Below are 10000 nucleotides of genomic sequence, written 5' to 3'. Positions count from 1 at the left end.
TCTCACTGCATGAAAAAGGCTTTCTGACCGAGCTGAGGGGGGGGTCAACACACACCTGATATCATGGAGCTGTTATAAGGGCTGGAAATGAACAGGTAGATAGATACACACTCACCTTTCCTTTCCGTATGCAGGAGTTTATGGTTTCAAGGAGATCAGGCTTATTCTTTTCACTTTTAGGCACTTCTGTTATTTCCTTCCCTATTAGTTCACCTTGCTGGTAACCCATGATGCTCTCGTAGGCAGGGTTCACATACTGTAGAGGAGAGAGACGGGGGGAGACGGGGAGAGATGGGGGGAGAGATGGGGGGAGACAGGGAGAGAGGGGGGGAGACGGGGAGAGAGGGGGGAGACGGGGAGAGAGGGGGGGAGACAGGGAGAGAGGGGGGGAGATGGGGAGAGAGGGGGAGAGAGAGGGGGAGAGACGGGGGAGAGACGGGGGGAGACGGAGGGAGACGGAGGGAGAGGGGGGGAGACGGGGAGAGAGGGGGGGAGACAGGGAGAGAGGGGGGGAGACGGGGAGAGAGGGGGGGAGAGGGGGAGAGATGGGGGAGAGAGAGGGGGAGAGACGGGGAGAGACGGGGGGAGACGGAGGGCAACGGGGAGAGAGGGGGGGAGACGGGAGGAGACGGGGAGAGATGGGGGGAGACGGGGAGAGAGGGGGGAGACGGGGAGAGAGGGGGGAGATGGGGAGAGACGGGGGGGAGACAGGGAGAGAGGGGGGAGACAGGGAGAGAGGGGGGAGACGGGGAGAGAGGTGGGGAGACGGGGAGAGAGGGGGGGAGATGGGGGGAGACGGGGAGAGGGGGGGGAGACGGGGAGAGACGGGGAGAGATGGGGAGGGGGGGAGACGGGGGAGACGGGGAGAGATGGGGGAGACGGGGAGAGAGGGGGGGAGATGGGGGGAGACGGGGAGAGAGGGGGGGAGATGGGGAGAGACGGGGGGAGACGGGGAGAGAGGGGGGGAGACGGGGAGAGACGGGGAGAGAGGGGGGAGACGGGGAGAGACGGGGAGAGAGGGGGGGAGACGGGGAGAGAGGGGGGAGACGGGGAGAGAGGGGAGAGGGGGGAGATGGGGAGAGACGGAGGGAGACGGGGGGAGACAGGGGAGAGACGAGGGAGACGGAGGGAGACGAGGGAGACGGGGGGAGTTGGGGGGTGAGACGAGGGAGACGGGGGGAGACGGGGAGAGAAACGGGGAGAGACGAGGGAGACGGGGAGAGATGGGGAGAGAGGGGGGAGACGGGGGGAGACGGGGATAGATGGGGGGAGACAGGGAGAGAGGGGGGGAGACGGGGAGAGAGGGGGGGAGAGACGAGGGGAGAGAGAGGGGGAGAGACGGGGGGGGGACGGGGGGAGAGACGAGGGAGACGGGGGGAGACGGGGAGAGAGACGGGGAGAGACGAGGGAGACGGGGGGAGACGGGGAGAGATGGGGAGAGATGGGGGGAGACAGGGAGAGAGGGAGGGAGACAGGGAGAGAGGGGGGGAGACGGGGAGAGAGGGGGGGAGACGTGGGGAGAGAGAGGGGGAGAGACGGGGGGAGAGATGGGAGGAAAGGGAGAGAGACGGGGGGAGAGAAGGGGGAGAGACGGGGGGAGAGAGACGTGGGGAGAGAGAGGGGGAGAGACAGGGGGAGAGGGGGAGACGGGAAGAGAGGGGGGGAGACGGGGGGAGATGGGGAGAGAGGGGGGAGACACAGGGGGAGAGACGGGAAGAGATGGGGGGAGACGGGAAGAGACAGGGAGAGGGGGGGGAGACGGGGAGAGACAGAGGGAGACGGGGAGAGACAGGGAGAGAGGGGGAAGACGGGGGGAGACAGAGGGAGGGACGAGGGAGACAGGGGGAGAGACAGGGAGAGAGGGGAGAGGGGGGGATGGGGAGAGACGGAGGGAGACGGGGGGAGAGACGAGGGAGACGGGGGGAGAGACGAGAGAGACGGAGGGAGACGGGGGGAGACGGGGAGAGACGAGGGAGACAGGGGGAGAGACGAGGGAGACGGGGGGAGACGGGGAGAGAGAGGGGGGAGATGGGGGAGAGAGAGGGGGAGAGACGGGGGAGAGAGATGGGGAGAGACGTGGGGAGAGAGAGGGGGAGAGACGGGGGGAGAGACGGGAGGAGAGAAGGGGGAGAGATGGGAGGAGAGAAGGGGGAGAGACGGGGGAGATAGATGTGGGGAGAGAGAGGGGGAGAGACGGGGGGAGAGGGGGAGAGATGGGGGAGAGAAGGGGGAGAGACGGGGGAGAGACGGGGGGAGAGAGAGGGGGAGAGATGGGGGAGAGAAGGGGGAGAGACGGGGGAGAGAGAGGGGGAGAGATGGGGGAAGAGAGAGGGGGAGAGATGGGGGAGAGAAGGGGGAGAGACGGGGGAGAGACGGGGGGAGAGAGAGGGGGAGAGATGGGGGAAGAGAGAGGGGGAGAGATGGGGGAGAGGGGGAGAGACGGGGGGAGAGAGAGGGGGAGAGATGGGGGGAGAGAAGGGGGAGAGACGGGGGGAGAGGGGGAGAGAAGGGGGGAGACGGGAAGGGGGGGAGATACATAAAAAAACTGAGAATCAGGCATCATTAGAGATTTTCTGTAAGTCTAACAACACTAGCATCACACACAGTCCTGTGAGGTTAGGTTAGCTTAGCTCAGCTAGCATAGCCCTTCACACTAGCATCACACACAGTCCTGCGAAGTTAGCTTAGCTCAGCTAGCATAGCTCTATACACTAGCATCACACACAGTCCTGTGGAGTTAGCTTAGCTCAGCTAGCATAGTTCTTCACACTAGCATCACACACAGTCCTGTGAGGTTAGCTTAGCTCAGCTAGCATAGCTCTTCACACTAGCATCACACACAGTCCTGTGAGGTTAGCTTAGCTCAGCTAGCATAGCTCTTCACAACAGCATCACACACAGTCCTGCGAAATTAGCTTAGCTCAGCTAGCATTGCTCTTCACAACAGCATCACACAGTCCAGACAGACAGACAGACAGACAGACAGAGACAGACAGACAGACAGACAGACAGACAGACAGACAGACAGACAGACAGACAGACAGACAGACAGACAGACAGACAGACAGACAGACAGACAGACAGAGAACATGATAACACTGCTGGAGATGCTCTGTGTCTGTAGCGGTGTCTGTAGCGCTGTCTGTAGCTGTCTCTCTAGCTGTAGCTGTGTCTCTAGCTGTCTCTCTAGCTGTAGCTGTGTCTCTAGCTGTGTCTCTAGCTGTAGCTGTGTCTCTAGCTGTGTCTCTGTCTGTAGCTGTCTCTCTGTCTGTAGCTGTCTCTCTGTCTGTAGCTGTCTCTCTGTCTCTAGCTATCTCTCTAGCTGTAGCTGTGTCTCTAGCTGTGTCTCTAGCTATGTCTCTAGCTGTAGTTGTCTCTCTACCTGTCTCTCTGTCTCTAGCTGTCTCTCTAGCTGTGTCTCTAGTTGTAGCTGTGTCTCTAGCTGTGTCTCTAGCTGTAGCTGTGTCTCTAGCTGTGTCTCTGTCTGTAGCTGTCTCTCTGTCTGTAGCTGTCTCTCTGTCTGTAGCTGTCTCTCTGTCTCTAGCTATCTCTCTAGCTGTAGCTGTGTCTCTAGCTGTGTCTCTAGCTGTAGCTGCCTCTCTAGCTATGTCTCTGTCTCTAGCTGTCTCTCTAGCTGTGTCTCTAGTTGTAGCTGTGTCTCTAGCTGTGTCTCTAGCTGTGTCTCTAGCTGTAGCTGTGTCTCTAGCTGTAGCTGTGTCTCTAGCTGTAGCTGTGTCTCTAGATGTAGCTGTCTGTCTGTCTGTAGCTGTCTCTCTGTCTGTAGCTGTCTCTCTAGCTGTAGCTGTGTCTCTAGCTGTAGCTGTCTCTCTGTCTGTAGCTGTGTCTCTAGATGTAGCTGTCGCTCTAGCTGTCTCTCTGTCTCTAGCTGTAGCTGTGTCTCTAGCTGTAGCTGTGTCTCTAGATGTAGCTGTCTATGTGTCTCTAGATGTAGCTGTCTCTCTAGCTGTAGCTGTGTATCTAGCTGTCTCTCTAGCTGTGTCTCTGTCTGTAGCTGTGTCTCTAGCTCTGTCTGTAGCTGTCTCTCTAGCTGTAGCTGTGTCTCTGTCTGTAGCTGTGTCTCTAGCTGTAGCTGTGTCTGTCTGTAGCTGTGTCTGTCTGTAGCTGTGTCTCTAGCTGTAGCTGTGTCTCTAGCTGTAGCTGTGTCTCTAGCTGTAGCTGTGTCTCTAGCTGTAGCTGTGTCTCTAGATGTAGCTGTCTATGTGTCTCTAGCTGTTGCTGTGTCTCTAGCTGTAGCTGTGTATCTAGCTGTCTCTCTAGCTGTGTCTCTGTCTGTAGCTGTGTCTCTAGCTCTGTCTGTAGCTGTCTCTCTAGCTGTAGCTGTGTCTCTGTCTGTAGCTGTGTCTCTAGCTGTAGCTGTGTCTGTCTGTAGCTGTGTCTGTCTGTAGCTGTGTCTCTAGCTGTAGCTGTGTCTCTAGCTGTAGCTGTGTCTCTAGCTGTAGCTGTCTCTCTGTCTGTAGCTGTCTCTCTAGATGTAGCTGTCTCTCTTGCTGTCGCTCTGTCTCTAGCTGTTGCTGTGTCTCTAGCTGTAGCTGTGTCTCTAGATGTAGCTGTCTCTCTGTCTGTAGCTGTGTCTCTAGATGTAGCTGTCTCTCTAGCTGTAGCTGTGTCTAGCTGTCTCTCTAGCTGTAGCTGTGTCTCTAGCTGTGTCTCTAGCTGTAGCTGTGTCTCTAGCCGTCTCTCTAGCTGTAGCTGTCTCTCTAGCTGTAGCTGTGTCTCTAGATGTGTCTCTAGATGTAGCTGTCTCTCTAGCTGTAGCTGTGTCTCTAGCTGTCTCTCTAGCTGTGTCTCTGTCTGTAGCTGTGTCTCTAGCTCTGTCTGTAGCTGTCTCTCTAGCTGTAGCTGTGTCTCTGTCTGTAGCTGTGTCTCTGTCTGTAGCTGTGTCTCTAGCTGTAGCTGTGTCTGTCTGTAGCTGTGTCTGTCTGTAGCTGTGTCTCTAGCTGTAGGTGTGTCTCTAGCTGTAGCTGTGTCTCTAGCTGTAGCTGTCTCTCTGTCTGTAGCTGTCTCTCTAGATGTAGCTGTCTCTCTAGCTGTCGCTCTGTCTCTAGCTGTAGCTGTGTCTCTAGCTGTCGCTGTGTCTCTAGATGTAGCTGTCTCTCTGTCTGTAGCTGTGTCTCTAGATGTAGCTGTCTCTCTAGCTGTAGCTGTGTCTAGCTGTCTCTCTAGCTGTAGCTGTGTCTCTAGCTGTGTCTCTAGCTGTAGCTGTGTCTCTAGCCGTCTCTCTAGCTGTAGCTGTCTCTCTAGCTGTAGCTGTGTCTCTAGATGTGTCTCTAGCTGTAGCTGTGTCTCTAGCTGTCTCTCTAGCTGTGTCTCTGTCTGTAGCTGTGTCTCTAGCTCTGTCTGTAGCTGTCTCTCTAGCTGTAGCTGTGTCTCTGTCTGTAGCTGTGTCTCTGTCTGTAGCTGTGTCTCTAGCTGTAGCTGTGTCTGTCTGTAGCTGTGTCTGTCTGTAGCTGTGTCTCTAGCTGTAGCTGTGTCTCTAGCTGTAGCTGTGTCTCTAGCTGTAGCTGTCTTTCTGTCTGTAGCTGTCTCTCTAGATGTAGCTGTCTCTCTAGCTGTCGCTCTGTCTCTAGCTGTAGCTGTGTCTCTAGCTGTCGCTGTGTCTCTAGATGTAGCTGTCTCTCTAGCTGTAGCTGTGTCTAGCTGTCTCTCTAGCTGTAGCTGTGTCTCTAGCTGTGTCTCTAGCTGTAGCTGTGTCTCTAGCCGTCTCTCTAGCTGTAGCTGTCTCTCTAGCTGTAGCTGTGTCTCTAGCTGTGTCTCTGTCTGTAGCTGTTTCTCTGTCTGTAGCTGTGTCTCTAGCTGTGTCTCTAGCTGTGTCTCTGTCTGTAGCTGTCTCTCTAGATGTAGCTGTCTCTAGCTGTGTCTCTGTCTGTAGCTGTCTCTCTAGCTGTAGCTGTGTCTCTAGCTGTGTCTCTAGCTGTGTCTCTAGCTGTGTCTCTGTCTGTAGCTGTCTCTCTAGATGTAGCTGTGTCTCTAGCTGTGTCTCTAGCTGTCTCTCTAGCTGTGTCTCTGTCTGTAGCTGTGTCTCTAGCTGTCTCTCTAGCTGTGTCTCTGTCTGTAGCTGTGTCTCTAGCTCTGTCTGTAGCTGTCTCTCTAGCTGTAGCTGTGTCTCTGTCTGTAGCTGTGTCTCTAGCTGTAGCTGTGTCTGTCTGTAGCTGTCTCTGTCTGTAGCTGTCTCTCTATATGTGTCTCTGTCTGTAGCTGTGTCTCTAGCTCTGTCTGTAGCTGTCTCTCTAGCTGTAGCTGTGTCTCTGTCTCTAGCTGTCTCTCTAGCTGTAGCTGTGTCTCTAGCTGTGTCTCTGTCTGTAGCTGTGTCTCTAGCTGTAGCTGTGTCTGTCTGTAGCTGTCTCTCTAGCTGTAGCTGTGTCTCTAGCTGTCTCTCTAGCTGTAGCTGTGTCTCTAGCTGTCTCTCTAGCTGTAGCTGTGTCTCTAGCTGTCTCTCTGTCTGTAGCTGTAGCTGTGTCTCTAGCTGTCTCTCTGTCTGTAGCTGTGTCTCTAGATGTAGCTGTCTCTCTAGCTGTAGCTGTGTCTAGCTGTCTCTCTAGCTGTAGCTGTGTCTCTAGCTGTGTCTCTAGCTGTAGCTGTGTCTCTAGCCGTCTCTCTAGATGTAGCTGTCTCTCTAGCTGTAGCTGTGTCTCTAGCTGTCTCTCTAGCTGTGTCTCTGTCTGTAGCTGTGTCTCTAGCTCTGTCTGTAGCTGTCTCTCTAGCTGTAGCTGTGTCTCTGTCTGTAGCTGTGTCTCTAGCTGTAGCTGTGTCTGTCTGTAGCTGTGTCTGTCTGTAGCTGTGTCTCTAGCTGTAGCTGTGTCTCTAGCTGTAGCTGTGTCTCTAGCTGTAGCTGTCTCTCTGTCTGTAGCTGTCTCTCTAGATGTAGCTGTCTCTCTAGCTGTCGCTCTGTCTCTAGCTGTAGCTGTGTCTCTAGCTGTCGCTGTGTCTCTAGATGTAGCTGTCTCTCTGTCTGTAGCTGTGTCTCTAGATGTAGCTGTCTCTCTAGCTGTAGCTGTGTCTAGCTGTCTCTCTAGCTGTAGCTGTGTCTCTAGCTGTGTCTCTAGCTGTAGCTGTGTCTCTAGCCGTCTCTCTAGCTGTAGCTGTCTCTCTAGCTGTAGCTGTGTCTCTAGCTGTGTCTCTGTCTGTAGCTGTCTCTCTGTCTGTAGCTGTGTCTCTAGCTGTGTCTCTAGCTGTGTCTCTGTCTCTAGCTGTCTCTCTAGCTGTAGCTGTGTCTCTAGCTGTGTCTCTGTCTGTAGCTGTGTCTCTAGCTGTAGCTGTGTCTGTCTGTAGCTGTCTCTCTAGCTGTAGCTGTGTCTCTAGCTGTCTCTCTAGCTGTAGCTGTGTCTCTAGCTGTCTCTCTAGCTGTAGCTGTGTCTCTAGCTGTCTCTCTGTCTGTAGCTGTCTCTCTGTCTGTAGCTGTCTCTCTAGCTGTAGCTCTGTCTGTAGCTGTGTCTCTAGCTCTGTCTGTAGCTGTCTCTCTAGCTGTAGCTGTGTCTCTGTCTGTAGCCGTGTCTGTAGCCATGTCTCTAGCTGTTGCTGTGTCTGTTGCTGTGTCTGCTCCGGTGTCTGTTGCTGTGTCTCTAGCTGTGGCTGTAGCTGTGTCTGTTGCTGTGTCTGTTGCTGTGTCTGCTGCTGTCTCTAGCTGTGTCTCTAGCTGTCTCTCTGTCTGTAGCTGTCTCTCTGTCTGTAGCTGTCTCTCTAGCTGTAGCTCTGTCTGTAGCTGTGTCTCTAGCTCTGTCTGTAGCTGTCTTTCTAGCTGTAGCTGTGTCTCTGTCTGTAGCCGTGTCTGTAGCCATGTCTCTAGCTGTTGCTGTGTCTGTTGCTGTGTCTGCTCCGGTGTCTGTTGCTGTGTCTCTAGATGTGGCTGTAGCTGTGTCTGTTGCTGTGTCTGTTGCTGTGTCTGCTGCGGTGTCTGTGGCTGTGCCTGTAGCTGTGGCTGTGTCTCTAACTGTGTCTGTAGCTGTGTCTGTAGCTGCCCTTTTTCTGACCCTGCAAATTGAAAATCCCAATGTGGCCCTTGAGCCAAAACGTTCCCCCACCCCTACCTTAGTGCTTCCATCTGTAGACTGTTTGGTTGAGAATAAACAACAGACCATTCTTTAGTAAAACTAATGGAAACTAATGAAAACCCACCTGAATGACTTGATCCTCATTGGTGATCTCTATGGCCTCCTGACTCTGCTCCAATGCTGTGAAGATAGCATTACACGCCCTAGGAAAGAGAGGGAGGGGAAGGGAGAGCAGGGATGGAGAGGGGTAGGAGGGAGATGGGGGAGGGAGAAGAGTGAGTAGGGGAGGGAGGGAGATAGTGAGGGAGAGATAGGGAGGGAGGGAGGAAGAGATAGGGAGGGAGGGAGGGAGATAGTTGAAATGCACCTCTGAATGTAGAACAGGAGCTACATTTAGACATGTGTACAGTACATAGCTGTAGAAAGAACATTCTACATTTTTAATCTCTCATTTTTAATCACACTCCACCATTATTACAGGATTTGGGGCCAGCATTGAGTGGATTTATTTCTTTTTATTGAACCTTTATTTAACTAGGCAAGTCAGCTAAGAACAAATACTTATTTACAATGACGGCCTACCAAAAGGCAAAAGGCCTCCTGCGTGGACGAGGTCCTGGGATTAAACATAAATACAATATAAATATAGGACAAAACACACATCACAACAAGACAGACAACACAACACTACATAAAGAGAGACCTAAAGACAACAACTTAGCAAGACAGACAACACAACACAACAAGACAGACAAAACAACACTACATAAAGAGAGACCTAAAGACAACAACTTAGCAAGACAGACAACACAACATGACATAAAGAGAGACCTAAAGACAACAACATAGCAAGACAGACAACACAACACTACATAAAGAGAGACCTAAAGACAACAACTTAGCAAGACAGACAACACGACATAAAGAGAGACCTAAAGACAACAACTTAGCAAGAGAGCAACACATCACAACACAGAATAGTAGCAACACAACATAACAACAACATGGTAGCAACACAACATAACAACAACATGGTAGCAACACAACATAACAACAACATGGTAGCAACACAACATAACAACAACATGGTAGCAACACAACATAACAACAACATGGTAGCAACACAACATAACAGTGACATGGTAGCAACACAACATAACAACAACATGGTAGCAACACAACATAACAACAACATGGTAGCAACACAACATGGTAGCAACACAACATGGTAGCATCACAACATAACAACAACATGGTAGCAACACAACATGGTAGCAACACAACATGGCAGCGACACAACATAACAACAACATGGTAGCAACACAACATAACAACAACATGGTAGCAACACAACATAACAATGACATGGTAGCAACACAACATGGCAACAACATGGTAGCAACACAACACAACAACAACATGGTAGCAACACAACATAACAACAACATGGTAGCAACACAACATAACAACAACATGGTAGCAACACAACATGACAACAACATGGTAGCAACACAACATGGTAGCAACACAACATAACAACAACATGGTAGCAACACAACATGGCAGCAGCACAAAACATGGTACAAACATTACTGGGCTAACAGACAACCACACAAAGGACAAGAAGGTAGAGACAACAACACATCACACAAAGCAGCTATGGGTATGTGTCTTCTCTATGAGCTGGTTATACTTTGGACACTAGATGAGATGCTTGGTGAGACACAGCTCAGATAGATGAGATGCTTGGTGAGACACAGCTCTGATAGATGAGATGCTTGGTGAGACAACTCAGATAGATGAGATGCTTGGTGAGACACAGCTCAGATAGATGAGATACTTGGTGAGACACAGCTCAGATAGATGAGATGCTTGGTGAGACACAGCTCACATAGATGAGATGCTTGGTGAGACACAGCTCACACAGATGAGATGCTTAGTGAGACAACTCAGATAGATGAGATGCTTGGTGAGACACAGCTCACATAGAT

At 52.4% G+C, this 10000-nt stretch overlaps 1 protein-coding gene across 1 annotated transcript in view; it reads right to left on the bottom strand.

Moving 5' to 3' along the window:
* LOC139411760 (high affinity cAMP-specific and IBMX-insensitive 3',5'-cyclic phosphodiesterase 8A-like) overlaps positions 1–10000 on the bottom strand; it is a 183310-nt gene that overhangs the window by 44609 nt on the left and 128701 nt on the right. Inside the window, exons 7-8 of the mRNA XM_071158488.1 lie at positions 8134–8212; positions 116–256 (exon numbers count right to left, since the gene is read on the bottom strand). Coding sequence (XP_071014589.1) covers positions 116–256; positions 8134–8212 — 220 coding nt within the window. The remainder of the gene's footprint in view (positions 1–115; positions 257–8133; positions 8213–10000) is intronic.

The sequence above is a fragment of the Oncorhynchus clarkii genome, chromosome 6 (genome assembly GCF_045791955.1).
Source record: "Oncorhynchus clarkii lewisi isolate Uvic-CL-2024 chromosome 6, UVic_Ocla_1.0, whole genome shotgun sequence".
Classification (NCBI taxonomy): domain Eukaryota; kingdom Metazoa; phylum Chordata; class Actinopteri; order Salmoniformes; family Salmonidae; genus Oncorhynchus; species Oncorhynchus clarkii.
This window is presented reverse-complemented; position numbering and strand designations above follow the sequence as displayed.